Source organism: Poecilia reticulata, chromosome 9 (genome assembly GCF_904066995.2).
Source record: "Poecilia reticulata chromosome 9, P_reticulata-male-v2, whole genome shotgun sequence".
Classification (NCBI taxonomy): domain Eukaryota; kingdom Metazoa; phylum Chordata; class Actinopteri; order Cyprinodontiformes; family Poeciliidae; genus Poecilia; species Poecilia reticulata.
Window position 1 is genome coordinate 6,202,062 of NC_088838.1, and position 27,783 is coordinate 6,229,844.

General features: G+C 39.1%; 1 protein-coding gene across 1 annotated transcript; it reads left to right on the plus strand.

Annotated features, from left to right (window-relative positions):
- The first annotated feature begins 7,250 nt into the window (after positions 1–7,250).
- Positions 7,251–27,481, plus strand: cds2 (CDP-diacylglycerol synthase (phosphatidate cytidylyltransferase) 2). The gene is made up of 13 exons (XM_008417680.3): positions 7,251–7,453; positions 13,348–13,487; positions 13,581–13,677; positions 14,618–14,715; positions 15,362–15,501; positions 18,570–18,628; positions 19,992–20,074; positions 20,194–20,281; positions 21,230–21,298; positions 21,413–21,565; positions 22,330–22,449; positions 22,578–22,681; positions 23,584–27,481. Exons 1-13 carry the CDS (start codon positions 7,382–7,384, stop codon positions 23,714–23,716), a joined length of 1,356 nt encoding a protein of 451 aa, XP_008415902.2. The 5' UTR covers positions 7,251–7,381; the 3' UTR covers positions 23,717–27,481.
- The last annotated feature ends 302 nt before the right edge of the window (positions 27,482–27,783 follow it).

Genomic DNA, 27,783 nt, shown 5'->3' on the forward strand with positions numbered 1-27,783 from the left:
GATTTTTCTCCACTCTCTTTGTGTTTATAGTTGAATAAAAGCAATCAAAAATGTTAAACAGTAAAAAAAAAAAAAAGCTGTATACATCTATTTTATTTAAACGCCATGTAGTGATATGACTGATCTTCTAGTTTAGTTTGAAAGAAGGTGGCAAGTAGTGACTAAACACTACTAGCTAAAGAAACAAGAATTGCTATACAGTTGCTATTGCACAATTGTTGCTAAATATACATAATATTACCTGGAAATTTTGATTCAAAAAAGGACGGCTGCTCTGGTCAGCGCACAAAGAATTAAAATTTTTGGTTGGGCAGAAATATAGCATGATATTTTATTAATGAGACTGATTGCATTTTTGCTGTACACATAATTAAGAAGCTTAACAACCACAACATTTAACTATCCACCATTTGTGAAGCCGTTCCTCACACCAGATCAGCCTGTAGTTATGAAGGCTTTCTTTACAGCCGTCCACTGATGGCTGACAAGAACTTTTAGAAATTCACAGGATGATAAAAATTTTTGCTTTTTTGTTTGTTTTATTTGTTTCGTTCACTGAAACATGTGAGCAAAAAAAAAAGAAGGTAAATTTTACATAACACTGTCGCTTTTCAGGATCTAAATGATCCAAACCAACTTGCAGTTGTGTGAACATATTATCTCTCTTGTTGATACAGAATTTCACTGTGATGAACCACATTATTTGGACAGCTGAGGTCATTTTCAGTCCACACACACTGACAACATATCATACAACTAGTAGGACTAAGTGGGGGGTGGAAAGGTAATTCTGGATGAATCAATAAGGGAGCAGCTACTTTTTGCATTTCGGATCATTTTAATCAATTAACACAGACTGAGCTGTGTTACTGTTTGAAACCTGTTCTGTTTATTTTCTTAGCGGCACGTCTTTCTAACACAAACTCCTAACCAACTTTTTAAACTCATTTTACCCACTGCAGAGTAAGAAAAAGGCAGGAAATCGTTGAGAAATAATTTTTCCAGTCTAGCTCCTTCCGCTGCCTGCATCATTACCTCGCAGGCTGCAGTCGATAGCTCCTGAGCCAGCTGGATAAAGTCTTCAGGCTGTTCCTGCCGCCTCATCCCTGCTCCTGTCTGCCGGTGCCCACGCCGCGTGGAGCAAGATGGATGGCAGGTTCCAGCACCAGCATCGCTGTCAATAGCAACAACTTAATCACAACCTGATTTTTTTTTCTTTGTGACTATGCTACTTTTTGTGTTCTTAGTTTTCTTTGGTACAGTGGAGAGTGTTTGTTTTTGACAATAAACAGGTCTAAGTACATTTTCATTAAGTGCAGGTAGGAATGAGTTTGTAGGCAACAGCTTTCAGATCTCGATTATCACACCTGCACTGCAAAAACACAAAATCTTGGGTGCTGTGGTGGCACAGGGGCAAAGCACAACCCACGTATTGAGGCCTTAGTCCTCGTGGCGGTGGTCACAGGTTCGATTCCCGGCCTGGTGAAATTTTCCGCATTTCTTCCCCCTCTCTCATTACCCTCTTTCCTGTTGAACTACTTTCAAATAAAGGCCACTAGAGCCAACAAACCCTAAAAAACCCCACAAAATCTTACAGTGTTTTTGTTCCACTTTCTAGTTGTAAATATCTTAGTACACTTAAACTGAGGCTAACTCAACTTTTCAGCCAGATGCAGGAGTTTGTTTTCTGTAAGTAACTCCTAAGTTTCTGTAAGTAACTCCTAAGTAACTCCTATGAAATAAGTGCTATTTCCACTGACATATTATTTCACTTGCAACAAGTTCTTATAAGTAAAATAATCTGACAGTGGAAGTAATATATTTTTATTGGTATTAAGGAATTATTGACTATCAAATGATTCCAGTCAAAGTGGGAGTGAACCTGAAACTCCTTTTTATCACTGAAGGAAGTAAACTTTGCTGCAATAAGCCGAAGTTTTATGCAAACACGGAAATACTTTGCGACGACGTATTTTGTGTCTTCGGAAAATGGCGAAACTCAACGTAGACAGAACTCTGATGTGTATTATCTTATAAATTTTATCTCGGATCTATGTTGACTTTTACTTTGATTTGCTTGTCAGGAAATCTTGGTGTAAGAGATAAAAACTGCCTTATCAGAAATCAATCAATCAATCAAATTTTATTTGTATAGCACATTTCAGCAGCAAAGCATTTCAAAGTGCTTTACATAATTAAAATAAAAACAGAATAAACAGTGAGAAAGAGATTTTAAAAAAAGATAAAAACATTAAAACCTGCGCCTCTTTTAGGACTTCAGTTAAACGTCATTTAACTGGGACTCTAACCCTCTGGGACTTTAGTCAAAAACACTGTTTGACAAGGACTCTAACCTCTAGGTTTTTAGTTGAACGGCGTCAACTGGGACTCTAAACCCCGTAGAACTTAAACGTCGTTTAACTGGGACGTTTTCCGGGGGGCTTTACATCATTAAAACGGAAACAGTGAGAAAGAGAAATAAAAAGAAATTAAAAAGTAAAGATAAAAACATTAAAGAGATTTTTAAAAAGAAAAAAAGATTAAAAAGGTAAAAACATAAAAACATCAAAGACATCAAAACCTGCACTCTAACCCTAATTTAGCCATAAGCAACTCTAAACAGGTGGGTTTTAAGTTGAGATTTAAAGGCACCCAGTGTTTCAGCTGTTTTACAGTTTTCTGGAAGTTTGTTCCAAATTTGTGGTGCGTAGAAGCTGAATGCTGCTTCTCCTCGTTTGGTTCTGGGGATGCAGAGCAGACCAGAACTAGAAGATATGAGGGGTCTAGACGGTTGGTACAGCAATAACAGATCTTTAAGGTATTGTGGTGCTAAGAAACTGTGAATGTCTGAATTTGTGACCTTTACGGCTCACACTTTGAAAACAAGCTAATTCTACTCTATCTGTCAGTATCTGCGTCTCCATTGCCAATGTGCACAAAACAACTTTGTCAATATTATGCAACTATCGAAAAAACAGAGCTTTGCAATTGCCATGTTTCCATTAAATCACACATGAATAAAGTAGTACACATGATAAGTCGTTTATAAAAACATACCGCATCATCGTCCTCCTACCACTTCCTGTCGTCTTCTTCGTGGTTTTCGCCAGTAGTAACATCCGGTTCTTGATTATGTGAAGTTGTTAGTCTTGTAGTTGATGGGAACAGTTTGCAATTGTAAATAATTTGAATTGTGTGCTTTTGCCTCTTATTGAGGGATTTCAGATTAAGTATTGTGCATTAATTGTATTAATTGGTTTATTTATTGTTCACCGTTTTAGTCACACCGGCACTCTTATGTTTTTGATCGACAAGTTTTCGAGTTTTTAACCTCCAGCGGTTGAAGCAGGGGAATTTAGTGCCAAGTCTTGAATAGGCAAATATTAACTGTTGTTGTTTCTTTTGTTCTCACTGTGACTTAACTGCTGTAAAATTAATTTCCCACCGGGACATGGATGAAGATCTGGACCTGAATCTGCAGGACGTCGGGATGAAACCAACAGAAAGCCTCGGACCACACCCTGGATCTCTTAAGGAGGACGGGAAGCGATGCTTCTGTCAGCAGTCTGCTCTGCTGTCTGAGTCCACATTTATTGACAGTCGCCTCCCTGCAGGGACACAGAAAGTCCCGACTCAGCACGGACCGGTTCAGAGAGCATGTTTACTAAAAATTAGAGTCCGATCAGCTCCGCGGGGGGCCGGTGGTCCCGGCTGGACCTTCCGTGGGCTCCTCCTTCATCTGCTCTGCATCCTCAGCTGCAGTTGTCAGCAGATTTTGTTGTTATGCAGGTGCATATAATGGAGCCTCTCCCTCCGCTCTGTTCTCCGGGGACAATTTGAGATGAAGCCATAAACACCGCAGCGCAGCGCAGCGCAGCGTTCCTGCTGCAGTCTGGAGATGTTGAGTTACTCCTTTTGTGGAGACTAAAACACCTGCACTAGTTGCGTTTCCATTACAAATCTTTGTCTATATTCTGCTAATGTAAAAAAAAAAAAAAAACATAAAAAAACACAATTACACAGTTGCAGTGTTGCCATTAAATAAGAAATAAAATTAGAACTTCATGTGAATAAGCTTGTTCGCAGGATAAGTAATTAAAAATCATGGCAGCGACAGATGTAAACAGCTACATGGGATGTATACTCATAATTCTCATGGTGCTAGCGCTTAGCATCAATCAGCCTGCAGAGGAAACGTCGGCCTCTGATTCAGGGGTTGGAGAAACAAGCCCCTTATTACTTGGGAGTGGCTACGGATATGGCATTTTGGGGAAACTAGTCAGTGATTTTACAGAAAAGTTATGGATTCAACACGGTGGAATGGCACAAAACTTTTTATTAACTGTGTGATGCTGTGAAAGCTCTGAGAGCCAGCTACAATTGGGGGGGAGGACGGGGATGCACAAACAAACCGTCATCCTCTTCCTTCCGGTTGTCCTTTTCGCCGTTTTCGCCAGTAGTAACATCCGGCTGTTGATAAGGTGACTCGTGTGAGTAAAAAAAGGTTTCCATGCGGCCGAAGAAAACACCTCATACTAGCTCAGAAACTTTTTTTTTTTTTAAAAACTTTTTAAAATTATTTTTTTTTTTAGAAATTTCCTGTTTCTTTAAGCCAATTTGTTTTTTCGTAATTTCAATTTGCGCCATTTTACGTTAATGGAAACCTGGTTAATGCTCTTCATGTCTAACTTTCTGTGTGATTTCTACTGTTTTTCTTCGTACCAGGAAGATTTCAGCTGTCGTTTGTGTTTTTTCTTTTTTAATTCACAGCTGACACAAACAGGACTGGCGGTTTTCAGTAATTAAAAGTTGGCGCAGTGAAACAAGTGGACCTCTGTTAAAGAACACCGGCGCCGTCGTCGTTTCCCGTCCTGTCGTCTTTCTTCTGTCTCCGTGTCTGTCTCTCCTCCTCCTCTCCCCGAACCTCCGATGCTAAATTTAGACTCCTGCATTGCAGATGTCCCAGAGCCCCGCAGTTCTTCTTGAGGAGCCCCGGCCCAAAAACAATGTTGGCGTGTCTGTGACTCAGAGCCCCGGGAAGCAAGAAACAGCGAAGCGGCCGTCCAGCGCAGGACTGGGACGGTCACGCCACGACGGCTGCGTGGTGGAGCGAAGGGGTTTTGCACTGCAGCAAAGCACGAGACCGTTTTAACCCAAAAGCACTGCAGTCCTGATCTGTGGGGTGGGTACGGGTATGAGAGCTGAGATATTATTGCACAGTTTTCTCTGTGGTATCTCGTTGTCATCCGATGAAGCTGCTCGTTTTGTTTACGAATCTACTGGTGGATAAGCAAAGAAAGACCAGAAAACAACAACTAAACAGAACATGTTTATCTTGCTAGCCTGTCTCTCACTATAAAATCGAACACAAGCGATTTTATGGTGAGATCGATAGGATTTGCAGAAATACGATTAATTACGCATCTGAACATGGGATATTTGTTCTTTAATGAAATTCACAATCCACATAAAAAAAATCCCATAAATTAAATGAAAAACAACAACAACAAAAAACAATTTATATTATGCATCTTGTCTCACTATTTTGAAGCACTACTTTTCTCTAATACTTGAATGTTTCAAGTTTACTTCCGTATTCTTGATAACGCAAAGAGTTGTCAGAGTCGAACTCTGATAGTTAGATAGTTATAAATTATTCTGCTCAACTAGATAGTTATAAATTATTCTGCTCTATGAGTGGGTTATGGAGGATATTGAGATATTGAGACGGTTTGCAGTCGGAGCCCATCGAGCTGTTGTATTTGGGCTGCAGAGAGCTCTCTCCTCCTCTAGTCCTGCTGCAACACGGGTAGGTTGTTAAATATTTATGTCTGAAGGTTGCTGACAGGCCGCAGAGCGACCACATCCACACGTAGCGCCTTTTATACAGCTTCTGCCGCCATCTAGTGTTAACGGTGGAAATTACAGCATATTTTAAAGACTTCTAGCAATGACCGTAACCCTTAAAAACATGGACATGTTTCTCAATACATAAAACTGTGGGGTGTAACACAAAATAAACTGACTTTATACATCAGATTCCTGAAAATTATAATAATAATAATAAAAAAAGGAATTCAACTACATAGTGTCAGTATCACCTATCTTATCAAACAGACTTTTCTTCTTTTCTTTATATAAAGAATAACGTACGTAGAGCAAGACATATAAAAGAAAGGGGACAGTATAAAATGTTTATCCAAATGTATATAATGGTATTTGAATTGTGAATGTGAACATGTTTGAAATAAATAAACTAAGATAAGCTAGACTAAGCTAAAGCTATGCTAAACTAAGCAACTAAAACTAAGCTAAGTTAAACTAAACTAATTTAAGAGCTGATAGGTGTTGGAAGTGACTGGATTATCTGAATTTCAGGATTTGTGACCCAAAACTTTTGTCAAATTATAGCATGTTGTCAGTTTTTACAATCCCGGTCACTACAGATTATAAACTCTAACAAATACTTAACTCTGTTTTCTGACACGATTCTTACATCTACCAAGTCAAACTTTTTGTAGACATGTGTATCACACTGTAGAAAAAAAAAGCTGAAATGCAGGCAATAAATTGATTAAATTTTGTCTCATTCACCATAAAAAACTGACATTCTTTTATCACTTTAAGCTAATGTGAAACTTACATTAGATTGGTTTTGTATAATTGTAAAAGTTTAATGGTGTATTGTCTTGTTCCTATGAAGTGAAAAAAGTAAATAAATTACCTTTTTTTTCTTAATTGTGTCCTGACTTGTACGGTAAAATAAAAACTAATCTCAGTATTGTTGTCTGTGTCAAGTGGTTGAGGCCCTTTCATAATTGGAGCATTATGGCTTTTGCCAGAATGCGCAGCTTCTAAAACAGTTTTAGAAATTGTTTTGGAGTTTAGTTAAAATTAGCTAAATTAAAGAAAAGGTTGCCTTTTTTATTAGCTATTATGACTAACATGTCCAATAGTATTTCTTTGTGCATTTTGGACATAGATGTGCAATGAATTTTTACAATATATTAGCTTTTATTTTCAGTAGGTTAGACCATTTCAATATTATTAATACAAGCCTCTGTAAAAGGAAGGGGAAAAATCCAGAAAGCTGCTGCAAGAATCCTTTCCTCTTATGTGACATTTACTTTTGCTATGTTTTTATCGTGATTCTTTTATCGTCGTTCTTTTATTTTTTACTGTAAAGCACTTTAAAATTGCGTTACATTTATTTTGAAAACCGGAAAATCTCCTTGTCATTGATTTGCGCTTTGAGAGTGGGGGGGAAAAAGTGTTGCCGTGCAACATTTAGCTTAGACCTTACCAGAAGTTTATCCAACAAATAGTCTGTTGTCGGAACCTCCGGACCTTGGCCGTCAACGTCAGGCTTCCACCCGCTAGGATGACAGAGCTGCGGCATCGAGGAGCCAAAGAAGGCGAGTCTCCGTTAGAGCAGCAGCCATCAGAGGACAAGGTAACGCTAGCCAGCCTGGGCTCAGATGCTAGCACCATGTAGCCGCTTAGCGGGGTGATGTTATCCTGTGGCTGGAAACGAGCCTCACGAGCTCAGCTGGTTTCATCTCTTTTACTGAGCAGAGCTCTTTGAAAAATTATCTTAATTATTCCCTTGACGACTCGAAAACCACCGAGAGGCTCAAAAATATAAATGACCAGTTTTAACAAATTGTACTATCCGTTAGTCGATGCCCCTGTTTGTCTGAGTGAACGTTTCTTGGGGGGGGGGGGGAACAACATGCATAGCCAAAAATCAAAACATTAAATTGATAAACAACATAGGGCGTTTTTTTAACCCATGCTTTACACTAAAGCACAGATAAATAGCTTTGAATGTCATGACGGCTTTATTAATCATGGGGCAAGTGTTTTTTTTTGTTTGTTTTTTTTTTTTATACTGAGCTTGTCAAGGAGAAACAGCTCAAAATAAACTGATTGGTGAGACGGTTAGTGCCTGGAGAAACATTAGCCTTAGCCTGCCTGGGCTTGAAGCTTTAGCCTGACTGGTGGGACTTCTCCAGAAACACCCTCCATCATAGTGTTGCGAAGCTTGATGCAATTCACGCTTCACTCGCATTAAAGAGATATGAAAGCGTTTTGCGTTCACACTGTCCAGTCTGATGACTGTGTCTTAATGCCTAATCCGAGTCAATAAAGGGGCGTGGCGCCGGAGTGACGGCGGAATGGATCCGTTTAGAGGCGCGTGATCAGAGAGCAGCTAAAGCGGCTCCTCCCAGTTTAATCAACTTTGTGTCCTGTCTTCTTCTCTGCTCCTAATTCTGTCTAAACTCAGTACTAGAAAGTAGAAATACCTGGGAAAAAGTGCGTTTTGGTTTTAGTTGAAACTAGTTCTAGGAACAGAATAAGCAACAATAACAACAAAAATGTTTCCATATATTTGCTTTTACATTGTCTAAAACATCAAACATTATTATTGCTATTATTTTTATGGCTATTGTATTAAAAATCCAAAATAGTTTTATGTTTTTGATTACAGATGCACTGATCATAGATTTTGTCCCTGACTACCAATCACCAATTTCTTGCAAAGCTCTGATGTGCTGATTCTGATTTTAGCCAACACAACTACTTTATAATTACTTTATTTATTTATACTGTAAAGTGCCTTCAGATGACATTTATTGTGAATTGATGCAACATAAATAAAGGTACCTAAATTTAAGATGTATGAATAATAACAATGTATTTCCCCCCCACATATTGCATAGAAAATTTAACCTTATTAACTGTAAAATGTTTATTGTAAAATTAAGCAATTTTTTGTTGTTGTTTCTGCATCACTGAAGCAAAAAATAATAATAAAAAATCCTCCAAATTGCAACTAAACAAACTTGCATCATATTTTCAACAAAAAATGTTGCTGTGTTTTTGCCACCTAAAGTATTTAAGGTATGTCATATAACAATATAATTAAGACACATTTAAAACAAACAATAATCTAACGTAATGTTTGAGAGGAAAAAGCTTGATTGTTAAATTGTTCGGTCATTAATTATAGCTATCCAGAAGGCGCTTTGTTATGTCATATAAAGTATTTCCAGCATGACAATCTTATTCAAACAATAGGATTTCCTGAAAGACGGCAGCGTTTCCCAACCCAGAGCTTCTCCTTACAGTCGCTACCAAACATTGGGGGCTATTTCAGTACCAGGGCTGAGGAGACCATCAACCGGTTCGATGGTTCTGACCTCCACTGATGCAACTCCAGAGATAGTTTTATATTTAGTCTGCCTTGTTCAAGACATTATTCATACATTGTACTTCTACATTTATTAAAAGCTTGATCAGCACTGATGATCGCTGTTGTTTAGTATCGTCTCTCATATTGTTGATTAAGGTCGAAAACACCACGAGCAGGATTCCTGTGGCGTCAGCTGTCGGACCTTCGGGAAAGGAAGTTAATTTGGGTTCATGTTGCAAGTTGGAAAATCAGCTTGCAAATTGTCCCGTATATATTATGCATCCGTACCTGTATTACAACTGGGATCGAAGCGATTAATTGCGATGAATCGATTATTAAATCATCGTAATTATTAATCAATCATTGGAGCGTACAGACTCAAAAAAGGCCATTTGCTGAAAAAACAACACACTCAGAGCAGTAATTAAACCAAAACTGTACAAAAAAATCTATACAGTTTGCATTTAGCATAAAAAATAACTTATTTTCTGTAAATATGTTCCACTAAAAACTAGTTTTAGCTTCACCTGGTTCAAATTCAGAAAATAAAATCTCCTGTCAAGCACCTTTTGCTATTTGATTTCTGATTGTTTTATTTTTGGATTAACCAATCAAAAATTCAGAACAACACTGGAGCTGAGCTTTGAGTGGGTGTTTTCTTTTTCTTTTCTTTTTTTAGCAGCTGCAGGTGCATCCTTTGTTACGTTTATGAAGTGTTCACTTAAAAAAAAACTGTCAAATGCATTATAGGTGCTAAAATATTTTATCCTTTAATGTATTTTTAAGGTCATATTAAAAACCTGAATTGGTTAAATGAAAAATGTGCAGAATGCACCAAATTAATACGATTAATCGTCAGAGTAATCAAAAGAATAATCAATTTACCGAAACGGTCATTACATGCAGCCATAGCTTCTAACTGCTGCTGCTTTTAGAACTGCATGGTTTTTTTTTATCTTGCCACATGTTCTCAATTGAAATTCCACTTTTGACTTTGACTAGACCTTTTTGACAACGGGTAATTTAAAAAAAATTTTTTTAGTTTCGTTTATCCATTTGATCTAAGCCATTCCACTGTAGGCGCTGCAGTGTTAGTTTAACCAGATCACATGTTGTGGTGAGTGCAAACATAATGTCTTTCAACAGGTCCTCTGTGTTGCCACACGTCCATATCTAAAATGACATCTAGTCTAGTCAGGCTAGATAAAGTAGTTCATGACTAAAATTTGAGCTCTGCAGCTCATTTTATATAAAAAAAAAAACGCTTTAAAGCACTGTTTTCTTTTCAGTTAATTTAAATTATTATGTGTTACTTTGCTTGGACAGGGTTTCCAGAAGTGTACTATAAGCCTGGCGGGCCACCAGGCTTTACTACTCCTTGCCAGGCTGAGCGTTGCTTGTTTATTTGCTTTAGGTTTGTTTCTTAATGCTCTTGATTATTAGATTATTAGATTAATAGATTAATAGACTCGTGGTCTATCATAGTTCTGCATATTAGCTTTTCTTTAGCTGGCTGCAAACTTTTATCAGTATATAACATTTGAAATTAGATGTAGAAAGTTATGAGATTCATGTTGTTTTTTAAGACTTTATATTTGGTGTTTAGGTATTGTTAATAATGTCTTCCGATACCACACAATTACCTAGTGATATTTTCAAATTTTCTGTCAACTATAAATATTTTTTTAAATTAAAAGACATGGCAGGCCGCTGGTGGACTGCTATAGTGCCACTTAGCAAGTGGTAAGTCCAGTTGTAAAAAGCTCAGCTCCAGTGTTGTTCTGCTTCAATGTAAATTGACTAAATGTGTAAAAGTTGAAGACATGTGAAAACTTTCGACAGCTCTCTATATTATAAATGTTTTATTTCAGAGACTCCTTAAACTTAAAGCCTGGAGTTGATGGTTACATCAAATTAAATTCTAGGTTGCGTTGAGGCTGAGCATCACACTGAACACACAGCTGTTGGTCTTCAGGAAGCTTTTCACGTGGGAGGGGATCAGTATATTTACCGCTGGTAGCTCACTAATTTAACTTGACTGAAATGCCTAATCATCATCACCCAGCATGCATTGTGCTCCGGCAGCAGCGGTGGACTCTGTAATTAAAAATTTGCGCTGAAGGATGTCGACCAAACAAATGAAGAAACTCTCGGTGGTGGTTCGTTTTATTTTTCTCTTTTCCAAATTTGAAGTGAGACGGTTTAAAGTTATGAAAGAAATCGAATAGTTAGTATTTCAATAAAAGCATGTCAAATACGAGCCAGTTAATTGGTTTTCAGATTGATCTGGGAAGGAGGCGTTGATGGTTTGAGGATGCAGCGTTTGCTAATGGATTGGTCACTTAAGAAAAAAAGAAGAGAGACTTGCTAACAAGACAACATGGAAGGGGAGGAGAGTATAGATTGAAATGGGTTCCTATTTTTAACTCCAGCATCCTGAATGGCAGATATTGTCTCCATAGAAACCAGCACATAGAAAAGGGTTTAGCGGCTGTGTGTGTGTGTGTGTGTGTGTGTGTGTGTGTGTGTGTGTGTGTGTGTGCTGTGTGGGACATTGCATAATGTTGTTTTGATATATATTTTCCTTAAACTGACATAAATTTCCATTAATAGAAAAACATATTCCGTAACATTAAAATGCAGGGCTTCCCTCTGGGTGTATAGACATCCAGAATTCATATTTATTAACCTTGGAGTGACACCGTCTCTGTGTTTCATTAAGGCCCCGTCCAGTCAACATACGGCTCTGACAGCTCAACAATATGGAGGGAGATTCTCTGTCAGCGCTTCGCTTCCCACGCACAGCACTGCCCTGATGGTCTGCTTGGCTAATTTTAGTGCTCCCTTAGGCTTGATGAAGCTGATGGACAATCCCCCCAGCAGCTCAGTCCCATGTCATCATTTGTTAAACTAGATTTTAGTCTGAATAAAACACTTTCTTCTCACTTTCGTCTCAAAATAAACACTGTGTATACAGTGTATACGGTAACGACGCATGCTCCATATGTCTTTAAGTGTTTTTCCCCAAACTCGTTGTCTATCATAGTTCTGCATATTAGCTTCTCTTTAGCTGGCTGCAAACTTATCAGCGTTTGAAATTTGATGTAGAAAGTTATGAGATTCATCATGGAAAGTTGTAATTCTCTGAATACACCAACCCACTTCCAGTCTTTTCTTCACTTTTTTTTTATCCTTTGTGTAAATTGTTTGACTGGTTTGTCGAATTAAAGCTTTCCCAGTAAGTCCCATTCTTTTCAGTAGCAGAAATGAAGACGACAGACAGAATGAGGTCAGTTGGTTTTGCATGCACGGCTGTCGGTCTTGTGCGTCTCTGCGTCGCTCTGTGATGATAACCTGTCCGGGCCGTCACCTGCCTCTCGTCCAATTACACGCCAAAAAAGGAGAAAAGGTGATTAATGGGACATTGTTGCCAGCAGCGTAATCCCCAGCAGGCCAGCAACTGGAGCGCAAACATCAGACACAGACTCATTGATAATACCAGACCGGCTTTTAGCTCCATGGCTTCTTTCCATGTATGAGACTTTTTGGTTGGTCAGAAATAAAAACATTTTACCTGAACGTCCACACTTTCCTGTCCTGCATCACATGACTGTTGACAGTTCTAGAGCTAGCGTGCTAACTGGACCTATTATAGCTACAAAAGCAACAGTTGTTGGTCTAAAATATTAGAAGAGTGTGCTTTTGTTTTAAATAGTAAACCATCTACTGTTAGGGTGATGTGTAGCATCCTAGTTAGTCGCCTGTTTTTGCTAGAACATTCTGTTTTTATACTGCGTACTGTAATTAATAACCTGCTGCGGTCGTTCGGTGGACTGTTCCAAATAAACCAATGAAACATCTTTAAGCTGAGAGTTTCTAGGATTGGGAGATATAAACTTAAAGTTTTATTACAATATTTTGTTGTGCTATTCTGATAACAGTCTAAAGTGATGATAAGAACAATTTGTTACTCTTTTACTAGACAACTGTGTCGCCCGCATGGAACAACAATCATAGCCCCATAAACATTAACATTGTCATTCGTAATACGATTCTTTCGTGTCAAGGCTTTCTAAATCCAAAAAGGTCAACATTGATGGCCTTCATGCCTGTTTTATTTCTCCTGTGTGTGTGTGTGTGTGTGTTCAAAGGGCTCAGACAGCGAGCTGAAAGCAGACAAAGATGCCGTCTCCGACGAGTCCAAGGTGGACTCGGGAGTCCCCGAGGTGCCGGTTCCTCCTGACGACACCCCCGAAGTTCTCAACAAGGCCTTGTCTGGACTCTCCTCAAGGTCACCCTCAGAGTCGGACACATTTAGTTCTCCGTGTTGTTCTGGATGCGCTTTTGTAAGCTGAAATCATTTTTGTTTGTTTTTCCCCCGTAGATGGAAGAACTGGTGGGTACGAGGCATCCTAACACTAGCCATGATCTCCTTCTTCTTCTTTATCATCTACCTGGGCCCCATGGTGCTCATGATGATTGTGAGTACCAACCAAACCTCTGAAAGTTTCACGCATCAAAAATTAGAAACTGCAGATCAAACCGTCTTGGACGTGCTCAGCCTTCGCTTAGAGCAGCAGAACAGAGGCCTGGTAGTTCCACCTGCTGGAGTTACAAAATATGAAACCAGTAAGAAAAGCCCCTGACTCGGCCTCACCCAGTCACATGCAAACATGTGAATTTGTTTATGGAACTAACCAGCTGCACCACACAGAATAAATGAGTTTGTTTTCACCAGGCAGCCTGAAGATACTCAAAATCTGACAAAACCATAAGTATGGTTTGGGCATCGCATTACAAACTGCTGAGGTCACAGGAACAGGAGGATACTGGGACTAGACAATATGGCTAGAAAACGTATCACGATACAAGCGTTGCATATCGGTCGATAACGATAATTATTGATTAGTTTCTTTTTTAATATCTAAAATACTGTTGATGTAAACTTGCTCTATCTACCTCACATTACTTCTGTCTGTTTTGTGATTTTCTCAGTTGTCGTTTGACTTCACAATTTGACGCCTCAAAAATGGGCCTCCGTCTCTTTAAGAAGCTCCTGCTAAGCTTTCTGCATAGCAACTAAAATCCCTCTGCGCATTTAATCCTGGCCTCTCCTGCTCCTCCTCCAGCCATGTTTCGCTTTCCTCCGTTTACGTTTTGTTGCATTTTTAGGATTTTATTGCATTCTTTTTATTTTGTTTGGTTAAGCTTGATGCAAACCTTACAACCCAACAGAGCTTATGGTAGAAATAAATATTACACTTGTTCTGCTCTTTGAATATTGAGGAAACTGGAAAGCTTTTTCTTTTTTTCATTCTTTTGATGTAATGTAAACCTTTCAAAGCCTGTCTGACTCCTCCTAATATAAACCTTTAGAAGTCAGTTTTTAATGCGAGGTTTTTTCTCTCTGTCTCTGTTCAGGTCCTCTGCGTTCAGATCAAGTGTTTCCATGAAATCATCACGATTGGGTACAACGTGTACCACTCCTACGACCTGCCCTGGTTCCGGACGCTGAGCTGGTGAGGCCTGCATCGCTAAAATAGGAACATCTAACAAAATGAGCCGTCTTGGTTTGTTTCTCATTATATTGTCTAAATTTTTTTACGTTGCAGATGTCCTGAGGTTTGTTTTCTGGCCTCTTGTAGTTTGTTCACGTTGTAGATTGTTCCTTAAAGCTGCAGTATGTGACTTTCATCTAAAATATGTATGTTTTTTTACATTTTTGTTACAATTATCAATATGTCATGACGGTATAAGACAGACAATTTGGGAAAAAAATCTGCATTCTCCCAGTACAAACTGCAGAATTACGTCTTAGTGCTGTCAGTCACTCTCGTGCTCTCCCCCTCCAGGTTGCTCTTAGCTAAGCTACAGCTGTTTCACCACATTGTAGCCTTCCACTAATGCTATTAGTCATCTGCCTCGACATAGTGACGGTTTTAATAAATATTGAAAAGATGTTTTTGTAAATCCGTAACTAATAGCAGGTTTGAGTTTTAGCAGCAGTAGGAAACCCTGTAGCTATTTTTATGCCACAAGCCTGAAAAAAACCTGCTGGAAAACAAAAGTCTGTCGCAAACCACACATATGTGAGCCGTCCAGGTTTTCTTCAGGCGTGGCGACCTCTCATTGGTCCGTGTTTAACCGCCACCCCGTGCCCCGCAGGTACTTCCTGCTGTGCGTGAACTACTTCTTCTATGGCGAGACAGTGACCGATTACTTCTTCACACTGGTGCAGAGAGAGGAGCCTCTTCGCATCCTCAGCAAATACCACCGCTTCATCTCCTTCGCACTCTACCTCACAGGTACGGCCGGAGCGGAAAGCCGAGCGGGAATGCCAGGGGTTGAGTTTCTCGTTGTGGACGGGGTTACTTTCTGGGTTTTTGTGTTTTCCCAGGATAGCAGTTACCGTTTTTCTAAACCGTTTTACATCTTTATGTCTTTAATTTGTAAATATGACAATATTTTCACAATTAAACAAAAATTCTTGTAACCTAGCCCTAACAGTCTGTCGTACAACTCCCAGAACGGATGATTGGGAGGAAAAAAAGGCACTTTTTGAAAATATTTTCTGTCATTTGTAATTTTTGTTTTAGAAAAGAAAGTGGGAAAAAAAAAGCTAAAGGCTTTTTAGCAGAAACGGCAATGGAATGCATCCGGGTTGCTTATTATTTTGGACTCGATTTGAAAAAAACTGGAAAAAATATTTCATTTGTTCTCAGCAATAAAAAAAGGATTTAGGTCAGTCTTTATTTGAAAATATTTGCTGTATTCACTATTCAGTCAACTTTTTTACAGCAATTAAAAGCGGATTTGACTGCACTAAAGTGTGTTTTATAGCAGTGGTCCCCAACCCCTGGTTGGTACCGGGCCGCGCAAGAAATAATTAAATATTTCCATTTTATGTATTATTTGAGTCTGGAGGATCTTTTATTTTGAAAATCCTTTAACCGGATTCTCTCGGTTACTTGCGCGCCAACATTGAGTCCACAAGCAGCAAAATGAGTAAGAAACAGATCAGATGTCTTTGGAAAGTTTCTTTGCAAAGGGGAAAAACTCAGAGAAGAGACAGGAGAATGGATTTATCCCGGACCGGTAGGTGAGTCTCACGTTACAAGTCCGCTCTGCGTAACATGCGGTGACCGGCTGCTAATGAGGCAATGAAGCTTCAACGAAGCTTCAAATTGATTCGCCACGCAGACTGTGCATATAAGCAACACTTCGGGTGTCATTGTCTCTCGTCACTCCATGATGGGACCGTCTTGTTGCAGATATACAAGCTCAGGGCTCCCATTAGTTGTTATCGTGAGTTAAAATTTTCACGAAAGTAAAATGTTTGTTTTTGTGGTGCATCGGTATCTATTTTGAATAAACGTTACCATAGCAACCAGAATCAGAGCGCGTTTAGGCAGTGATCGAGAGGAGATGAGTAGAGCTTGTGAGTCTTAAGTCTGGTTTAGACGGCAAGATTTAAGAATTGTCGGCCGATTCTCCAAACCTCTGTGATCACAGAGCTGATAAAATAACAACAGGTTCGATCAGTTCATGTCCAGCCTCACGGCAGGAGCAACATGCCACACGAACTGATTCCAGTCACAAACATTCAACAGGTTGTATTCTCGTTCCCAGTCAGGGGAAACCCCACAGGCTGCGATAAAAAGGCCAAGACAACCCAAATAGGGTATATTCAGGATTTAGCGGGAACACCAACATGCAGAAGCCTTATCTGACGCCCCCCCCACCCCCCACAGGAAAATTTCCAACTCTTGTCCTGTCTGCGGTAATAAAAAGGTTGGGGACCACTGATTTATAGCATAAAGTCAATGAGTAAATGTGGTCCTAGTTACCATGAAAATAGAAGAAACCAGAAAGTTAGGAAAAGATTATTACATTTTGTTGCTTCTAACATTTTTTTGTAAGGAGATTTTAATTAAAATCAAAGTTTTGACCTAATTTATTGAATTTTTGTCCTCACAAAATCAATCCACGGCTGCAAACGGCCCTCGGGCCACACATTAAACACAACAACAACGCTGCACAATATATGGTGAATATACTGTGATTCCAATGTAAATATGTGGAAAATGAATATCATAAAGCAGCGTTTGAAGCGTATTATTTTTTGGCTATGAAGCTCTAAGTGTTATGTTAGTGGACTAACGGTGTTACTGCAAATGTTAAAGAGATGAGAAAGAAAACGGGCGCATAGTGCAACGAATATCGTCAACGTAATATTTTTCAGGCACTAACAATGGGAATATCACACAAATACAGACAGAGCATAATAGGAACATGTTAGTTTTTCATATAGATAAATACATGACAGGATTAAAAAAAAATTGCAAATTTTTTTTTTGTCGTTTCCAATTTTGCGCAGCCCTAATATGCAACATAAATGTTATATTTTTAATTTCAGATTTTAGAACAACTTTTACATCGGGAGGGAAAACCCTTTACTTTCTAGAGTGAGGCCAGCAGAGTGAGCCCTTTCCACTAATTAAAGGCCTTGTATCATCGGTCGTCTTCTGTTGGAGAGAGACTAATGCATGAAAAAACTTACAGAAGAAACAGTAAAGCCACTCTTTCCTTTTGCCTTTTTACCAGTAGCAAAAAACATTTCCTATTTGTTTTTGTAAGAACCACAGAGGAGGGGCCACAAAGCCGCAGGCAGCAAACCTAGCATATGACCAGATTGTAGTAATATGCTTGAATGGCCCAGTCAAAGTCCAGATCCTGTTGCAGAACTTTGAAAACTATTAACGGACATTCTCATTCCAACCTGTCTGTATATGCAGAGCTGGTGGAGTCGCACCTCGACACGGTTTTAGTTGCAGCTGAGTTCTCTCTCTTTAAACCTTGACCTGCATCGTCGGTGAAAATCTGAGGCTGTGAAAGTTGGATCGGTCGTTTCCGGCACTGAGCAAAACCTTCAGTCCCACTTCCTGAGCTGCAGAGCGTCAGTTAGTAACTCAGCGCTGCTGCAGCTTCTGACTGGCGCCAAACAGGATGTGGGGAGGTGGGAAGGAAACACCTAAACTTTTTTTTTTTTTTTTTCCGACCTGAGTTGAAGACAAAACTGAAGTTTCCTACGAATGTGAAAACTATTTCACGGTGCCGTTTTCCTTTAAACTTTTAAATCTCAAACTCCATTCATATTTCCTTAAGTCAATTTTCAGAGAGAGCACTTCCTGTTTGTCTTTGCTTCTCAGCGTCCTCTCCCCACATCGGCCACGGAGACAAAAAGCCGAGGGCCCCTAACGTTAACGCCTGAAACGGGTCAAGCTAAATTTAGTTTGACCTCAGATGACCTCATTTGTGAACGATTTAGTCTCCTCCTCCTTTACGTGTGTTCATCGTTGCTCTGCTCCTGCAGGTTTCTGCATGTTCGTGCTGAGCTTGGTGAAGAAACATTACCGCCTTCAGTTCTACATGGTGAGTGTTGGCTCCGCCTCTTCCTGCTGTCCTCCCCGGTGGGCTGCGCTATCGATGAGGCGAGCTGGGGAGGGGGAAATCTTCCTAATGATGATTTCAGTCCTAATTAGAGCAAAAGCAATGACCAAAATCTGCATCTTTATTATTTAGTAAGACATTCATATGGAGTCATGTCGATGTGAATAATTTGTCATGGTGCACCTGCATTTATAAAGTCCTGATGCCAACAATGCATTGAAAATGAAGGTTTTATCATTTTTAACAGGTATAATAGTAATATTATATGGAAGTCTATTTCCTCCTTGAAAGAAAAAATAAAAGCCCAACAGGAAGTCTTGATTACGAGAATAAAAGTCATAATTTCCTGTTTCAAAGTGATAAATATGGAAATAAAAGTCATGGTTTTTGACTTGATCATAATTTTTTGAGTTTCATAAAGTCATAATTCGGAGAATGAAGGTAATGATTTTTAGTTTTTCATGTCATAGTTTCTACTTTAAGTCCAAATTCACAGCATGTTGAGTCATAGTTACGAGAACAAGTCAAAATTTTGACTTTTAAAGTCATAATTAGGAGAATAAATGTCAGAGTTGAGTTTGTCATCATTTCTACGCTAAAAGGTGATAAATTGGATTTTTTTTTTTAGTTTTGGATTTTTCATAAATGTGACTTCAAAGGTCATAATTTCCAGTCTAAAGGTAATAATTACAAGAACAAAAGTCAGAATTGTAGATTTTAAACTTATAATTACACGAAGTCATAATTAGGACTTCTAAAGTTAATTTTGAGTTTTAAAGTGGTAAATACAAAAATAAAAGTTGTGATTTCAAACAGAGCAGGCACTCACATAAAACTTGTAATTATAACTTTAAAACTCACAAATACAACTTCCTGTTGGGATTGTATTTTTTTCCTATAAGGCAGAAATGGACAACCAAATGTTCAATTGTGTTCCAAATTCCTTAAAACTACAAAATTCCCAACATTTAAAATGCAAAACCAGAGAATATCAGCTGTGGCCTGAGATGAAAAGTAACAACTGAACATGTGTTGGTGTTGCTATGCCAACATTATTTTAGTCAGAAAGTTTCTCCGCCTTAAATTTCTTCTTTTGTGGTGTAATAAGCGAACAGCCAGGTGGCAGAAAACCAGTCACTGACCGTAAAACGGCTCTGCAGCCTCAAAACGTCTGTGGTTGAGCTGCAGCTAATGGACACTTCAGCTAATATTAATAAAGATTTATGTGTAAATTCAAGCTTGTGTAATTCTGACCTGTTGCTTTGAAGAGGAAAATGAATACATTTCCAGCTGTGTGCTTCAGTTTGGTTTGGTTTTTTCAGAGCTCTTCTTGTTCTGTCCTCAGTTTGGCTGGACCCATGTGACTCTGCTGATCGTAGTGACCCAGTCCCACCTCATCATCCACAACCTGTTCGAGGGGATGATCTGGTGAGTCGTCGCGTCCGCACCGATGCCACTCGTCGAGTTAAACCCGAATTAGCTCGTCTTGTTCTTCTCTGCGGTGATTCAGATGATAGAGTTCAGGGTTTTTTTTCCCCTCTCAACAGGTTCATCGTTCCCATTTCCTGTGTGATCTGCAACGACATCATGGCCTACATGTTTGGTTTCTTCTTCGGCCGAACACCGCTCATTAAGGTAGCATGAAAACATTTCAATTTGATGTTTCTGGGAGCGTTTAGTAGGCCTGTCGCAATAAATCAATGATAAATTAAAATGAGCTCGATATATTCCATTAGCTTGATTGCTTTTTTTTTTTTTTTTCTTGGGTCTCCATTCAGACTGGATGACAAAAGTCTTCAGTCTGGTGATTTGGTCTCAACTGTCCCCCTTTCTGAAGGACAGTTGTGTTGGAAGAAACTTTGATGTCCATTTCATTTGTTGTTTGGGTTGTTTTGGTTATTTGGTTTAGATATTTAAAATGTCTTCCAGTTCCTATTATGGCATATTGGGGTCATATGTAAATATATATAGTAAATTGCACTAAAAAAAACTCTTGAGATTTTGAGACTAATCTTAGACTTGCACTTTATTGTCACTGCAAAAGATATGAGAGTGAATTTGGCAACAAAATGTTGTTGCTTGGCTACCGGAGTACAAAGAATAAACACTGTAAAGCTAAACGTTTGACTTTAAACAGTCATAAAAGCTCAGTAATTTCTAGAAAAGTTTTGAGATTGTTCCAAAATTTTAGTTTTTTTTTCTTCTATAAAATTTTCAACTTTTGCAAGGAAAACTTTTTCCTGATTAGTCTCAAAAATGTGAGATTTTTGGCTGAAATTTACTCCATTTTTTTCTATCCACAATGGCCCTAACATGCCGTCGTAAGTTCCAGTGTGAATGTTAGTTAAAAATTAAAGTTTGCTGACCTTTGAGGTGATCTACATGCATTATTGTACCATTATCATTATATTACTTGAAAATTGTCTCAAGACAATATTATCGTTTATTGCGATAACTTCTGGGACAATTTATTTATCGTCAGGCCTCATATTGGATCAGTTTCAGTCAAAGACAAATTGAGTTACATAAAATACGCTGAGCCAGACGTGACGGCGTATGAATGCTTGATTTTGTCTGTTGCAGCTGTCGCCTAAGAAGACCTGGGAGGGATTTATTGGTGGATTATTCGCCACTATTGTGTTTGGTATCATGGTGAGACGAACATTGAATCTCTAATTTAAAACTAAAGTCTTCTAGGACTTCTGAAGTCTTGTAAAAGTCATGTACTGTAACTGAAGAGCGTCTTCCTCCTCCTCCTCCTGTCAGCTCTCCTACGTCATGGCTGGATACCGCTACTTTGTTTGTCCTGTGGAGTTCAACAACGACTCCAACCGTTTCCAGGTGGACTGTGAGCCATCAGAGCTGTTTCAGCTGCAGGAATACAGCCTGCCAGGAGTCCTGGAGTCTGTCACCGGATGGGTATGATGACCTTATCCCTAATGGAACGACAGTCTTACAAAAATAGCCAGGAAACGTTCGTAAGCCAGCTAATGCCTGCTTCACACGGCAAGATTTACAAAGAGATTCCACCATACATGGTGATTAAAAATAAAGAAATAAAATCGTAGGTACAGCAGGTTTTGGTTGTACAACCGATGTCACTCACCAAGATTCAGATGTCAGGTGGGAAATCTTGCAAAACCTCTCGAGATCAAACATGAGTTCAAAGTAAACAAGCATGGCCGACTGGGAAGAAGTGCTGACAATCTGGGAAATCAGGGCAAAAATAAGCATCAAAGTTTTTGCAGTGTGAACAAGACGAAAGAAGGGAAACCGTAGCCCAGAGGTAAACATGGAAGCATGGTGGCCTTCTACTGTACAGATAACAAGGAAGAGAATAACAACTGTAATAAATGACACCACCCAAATAGAGACGGTTACAGGGCATTGAAGAGAATATCCAGTCTGTTGTCAGGACGCATGAGTTGGTGCAGTGATGCCTGCGTGAGCCGCAACGTCACACCTGTTTGTCATTTCTTGTTTTTTTTATTATTATGGGAGATAAAATTGCCATTTTCGTCAGTGTTGAAGTGAAAAAATAAATTTTTCTTGTGTCTCTATGTTTTGAGACTGTTGATTTTAATTGTATCAACCTTTGACCCTCCATGTTAAACAGATGTTGGGTTCTGTAAACCAGCTATCTGTGGCTGTCTGCCTCCAACCCTGTCCTCTTGTGTCCACAGACCACCGTGCATCTGTATCCGTTCCAGATCCACAGCATCGCTCTCTCCTCCTTCGCCTCCATTGTGGGGCCCTTCGGTGGCTTCTTCGCCAGCGGCTTCAAGAGAGCATTTAAGATCAAGGTAGGACGTCCTCAGGAGGCTCTCACCATCTGCATGAACCACTTTCACTCACCGCTTGTTTGCAGCCGTGTATCTGCGTCATGTTCGAACTTCAGCGCACGGTGAAAGCTCGTCTTCTCTCCTTTCAGGACTTTGCCAACACCATACCGGGTCACGGAGGCATTATGGACAGATTTGACTGCCAGTACATAATGGCCACATTCGTCAATGTCTACATTGCCAGCTTCATCAGGTAAACTCTCACATGTGAACTCTAAAACACAGTGAAAGTTTAATCTGTCACATTCAGACACAAGCATCTTTTTTTTTTTTTTTGTTTAATGTTGAATTTTATCTTGGATATCCCCACAAGAGCGATTCATTTTTTCTGTGTTCATTTCTTTTTTCTGTCTGAACTCACCTTGATTCTCTCTATATGTGACAAAACTAACTAGAAAGCAGCAGCATCATCCTAAGGCTTAGTCAGATGCATCTACTTGAATTAATTGACATACACTTAATTGTCTTTTAATGATTTATTAGAGTCAAATTGGCTGCAAGTCCTTTGTTTAGTGTTGTAGTTTGGCCGCCATCCCACAGAGGGCGCCGCTGGTCATCGTGAAGCGGAGCCAGAAACAAAGATGGCTGTGCCGAATGAAAACAAGCAGAGGGAAGCAGTCTGAACAGAGTCCAATGTGGGATGAATGTTGCACTTTATTCTTTTCTGATTTTGAAATATGAACACTGGACAAGCAGCTTACGTTGCCACGTTAATATTGCTCATTCTGTCGATCTGAAAACAAGTAAATGTCTGAATTTGAAAAGTCGAACATTTGCTAGAAAAACTTTCAGAAATTTTGAGATTAATCTCAGAAATTTCCTTGGAAAAACAAGGAAATTTCAGATTGTTTACTACAAAATTTCTTAGATTAATCTCCAAATTTGTGGGGAAGAAAAGGATTAAATTTCCATCCACAATGACGGTAATAAACCTTCGTAGATCAGAGGCCCGTCAACGTCAAAACAGTCTGATTTCAACATCACACATTCATCTTTGCTTCATATTTGACATTTTGCAGTAAGGAAAAGACCCCTCACCTCTATTTTTTGTTCTTCAGAATATTTACATTTGACTCCTGTTTCGTTTCCTCTCAGGGGCCCCAACCCCAGTAAGGTGGTCCAACAGCTCCTGGCCCTGCGGTCCGACCAGCAGCTCTATATCTTCAACTCCCTGAAGGCTCATCTGACGGAGAAGGGTCTGCTGCGGGCTGCCGAGGCGGCCGCCTAGCCCGGCGGCGCCCTCAGAGAACCCGTGTTTATTTGTGAGCGAGGACACATCAATGAAAACCGAGAAAAAGGAAAAAAAAAAAAAAACATTCAGCTTTTGCCATTCCATTTTATTTTGGGTTGGAGCGTTGTGTTTCTGTGCTTGTCTGCTCTGTGGATCATCATTCTGACGGCAGTGTTTTCAGCTTCGGTTAAAGTCCAGCCCCTCATTATCTGTGTAGCTGATTATATTTAGGTTGTTTTTTTTTTTAAATCAACACTGTTGGTCAGACGTACATTTCTGCCTTGTTTACACAATATTCCTCGATACTATCGGCTCACGTGTGTTAATATTTTATCGTACGTCTTTTTTTAATCTAAAGCAGTGCTCTAAACCCCGTTAACACTGTAATGTTACTGCAGCGTCACCCTCCCACCTATGTCTAGCTACATTTTCTTTTGATTGTGATTGTTACTATTTATACAGAGACGGTTTTTATATTTCAGATGTTCTATTGTGTCTTAATGTCTGTTTTATTCAGGCAGTTGTGTGCATTTTTGTGTCTTTTTGTTATGTCGTTTTGTTTCAGTTGAGTCATTTCCAAGCCTTTCACGCTTGGCCAAATCATTATCACATCATCATGTAGACATTTGAATTCCAACCAAACCTTTCAGTCACGTAAATTTCTAAAGCAACTGTGCTTTCTAAAACAATCTCTCTGTATGCTAGCGACCTCACTCTCACCTGTTTGCTAGCTTTCATTAGTTTTTTTTAAACTCTCCCACGGTCTTGGCGTGACGCTCAGGAGGAGCGTGGCAGATGTCACGGTCGGACAGTGGGGAGGATGGTTATTTCCTGACACGCACACAAGCAAGCAAACCTCGTGAAAGCGCACGTGGAGCACCGTTCAGGACCGTGCGCTTGGTAAAAGGCCCGTGGGGTAAAAATAACACCTCATCTAGTGTTTTTTTTTTTCTTCCTTTGTGCAGCCAACTTCCTCTTTGAAGGTTGTTTTTTATTTCACCTCTTGAATGCTATGGCGGTTGGGATAGTAAAAATTTTGGGGGCACAATGATTCCTGCACTGCCATTTCTGATCCTGTGTGTCGTTCGGCAGCGTCACAGCAGAGACGCTCTGTTCACAAAGTTCATACACTGAACCTCAGTAAGGATGTTAGCATGTTGGGCTAAGGCACATCTGCTAACTTTGCACCTTGCCAATACTGTATGTGTTCATTCATTCCTCTAGGTTTATTAGTCATTTTATGTGCTATTTATGCCAAGTGTGATTTGATAGTAAAGCATAAGCTCCTGTGGTGTTTGGTTTCTTTAGAGGTAGCATGTCTGGACACTTTAATAGACACGCCAGCAGGTGTTTAGGTTAGCATGCCCTACAGAAACGGCAACACGTGTTCACTGATATGGCTTTTTTTCTTTAGCTAATGCTGATATTCCACATGATTTATTTATGCTTTCCTAGATATAATTTGTTCTAACCTGAGCTCAGAATTTTAAAAATGTCTGACACATCTGTACTGAGTTAGGCCCAATCCACTGCTGGTCAGGCCGATATTTGCCACAGCCGACGGATTTATTGGCTTTCTTGTGCGGTCTGGAATTTATTAAAACATCTGTATTAATTTAGCTCTTTTACTGATGTTCCACCTCGATTATTTTTATTTGCTTAACTAGGATCCAATTTTTGGAGGGTAGAAACATTTATAGACTCGCAGAGATATTTCCTGTCGTAACTAATTCAACGGCACACACAACGCTGATCGCCCTTTGGGTTTATCTGTAGGTGTTTTAAGTATTTCACTCTTCTACATTTTATACAAGCACCTTGTGCGACCATTTTTGAAGCATCGGCTTAATTATCTCTTTTTTTTTCTCTTGCTTTATTCTGGTAGCGACTTTCCTAAGTTGATTACTTCTTTTTTTATCATTTGGCATTAGAATTTTGCCAAACTTCTATGAGTATGAGTATAAAACATTAGACACGTTAAGACAATATTTGCTGTTTTTTAAATATGTCCCTACATTATCCGCCGAATGCTAATTTGTAGCCACCATGTGTTTCTTTTGTTTTTTTTTGTATTAGGAATCTAAGGCAGCATGACGTTACGAAAACGTGCAATCCAAGTATTATTGTACAGGATTGCAGCATTGAAACTCGCATTTACTGTTGGTTTCCTTTAAAACATTGAAATGTCTCAGATCCATTTGAATTTCTTTCACTAAAATCTGTACCAGGTGTGGGTATCAAGGGCAGCAAAGCATTTTCTTTTTTCCCATGATGAAGCATTAATGCCTGGTAACAGAAATGCAATACTGTACCAAATATTACATCCACGCAGTCTTTTGTGATTATGGAATTACACGACTAACGTGATTCAATATATTGTGCAGCTCCACTAGAGTATACCAAAATATTCCTGTTACTGTTGGTGTTTTTTTTTTTTTTTCCGAAATATCTTTTAGAACGTGAAATATAAGATTACTCAGAAGAAGAAATTTAGTTTTCAGTTTTTTTCCATCCTTCTCTAAAGACGTCCATTATTGGAAATAATTCATTGCAGAATTCAAACTAACATCTTGTAAGATTATGTGTTTCTATAGTTAAAATCTGATTAGCAATCTAAGTAAATTCTTTTGCACTGATGGTGTTTTAGATAACGATTTTGTTCAAAGGACCCTTTAGTATTTCTAACTAAAACCAGATGACTTCTGTTAGTACGATGGAATAAAACCAATATTTGTAACAAACTGCATTTGGTGTAGTAGCAGAAAAGGAAAAGGGCGGTAAATAGTGGCTTCTTTTAAACGTGTTCCTGGTGTTTATGTTCATTTTATATACCATCTTCTCGTTTTTTTTTCAAGCATATCACCCAGACGTCACTTTTCCCCGGTGTTTGAATTTAATTCTATGATTATTTATTGACGTCATTCGAAACGTCATCTTTCTCAAGTTATTTATTAACTCTCTAACTCTGCTGTAATTTTAAAATATATGTTGGTGTTCTTTTAGTAGTTTTTTGTCGTCAGGCAAAAAAAAACCCCAAAAAGAAAAACATTATCGCCATGTGCGAAAAAAAAAAAAAAAGTGTAAAAGTAGCTGAAGAGTTTCTTCGCTGTTGCCGTGGTTGCTGTTGCTAGGCTCCTGTCCTGTTCGGTGTCGTGCCTCAGCTCGGGTGCTCGTTGCTTATGATTTACGTAGTCTCCCCCTTAAACATTATGGCAACAGAAGCCGCAAAAGTAGTTACATTTTTACAAAATTTTAATTTTCGGTTCAGCAGCTCAGCACTGCCCTTCCACTTACCTGCCACCAGAGGGAGCCAGAGCTCCTGTTTTCGGCCTGTTGATTATGACCTTAAGGCTGTTCATAAATGGAGATATTTGGCCATTTGTTACTTCTGCTTAGAACAATCCGCTGCCCTTTTATGAAAAAGTTAGTTTACTAGATAAACTTTTTCTTTTCGTTCATCTTCAGGGCTCCACTGACCTGCTGTGCACTGTGTTTTGCCAGGAGTCTATCAGAGGAATGTAAGGGAGTCATGTCTGTCCATCTTGCTGTGCAGGCTCTCCTAAGTGAAACATTTTACTTTATTATGCGCATAGATTACCTTATAAATCTGTAAAAAAAATAAATACATAAATAAAAAATCTGTATATCCTTTATCTGTGCAATGGTTTGGTAAATTGTAAAATATCTAGAGGTATTCTTTAACGCTGAAATGTGTTTTTTGGCTATGTTCAGAGAAAAAATAAATAAATGTATTTAAAGACATGGAGGCGTACTCTGTGACTTCTTCCTTCTCTTTTTTTTTTCGTGGTCATCTTCCCCATTTTGAAACTTATTCGGTCGATTTCCTCTCACCAGCCTCTATAAAAAGTTCTCATTTTGTTTGACGATAAGAGACCTTTCAGTCGGTGGCGGCGTAGGCTTTCACCTTTTAGAGAAGTGGGTATGTAGATACAGTAGCTGGATGGATTTGTGCCCCTGCAGCCCAAGCGGTGAGGCAACATGCTCACTGAACCAGTCATAACAAGAGGCATAAAACCATTTCCTTTAAGAAGACGCTGGTGGTG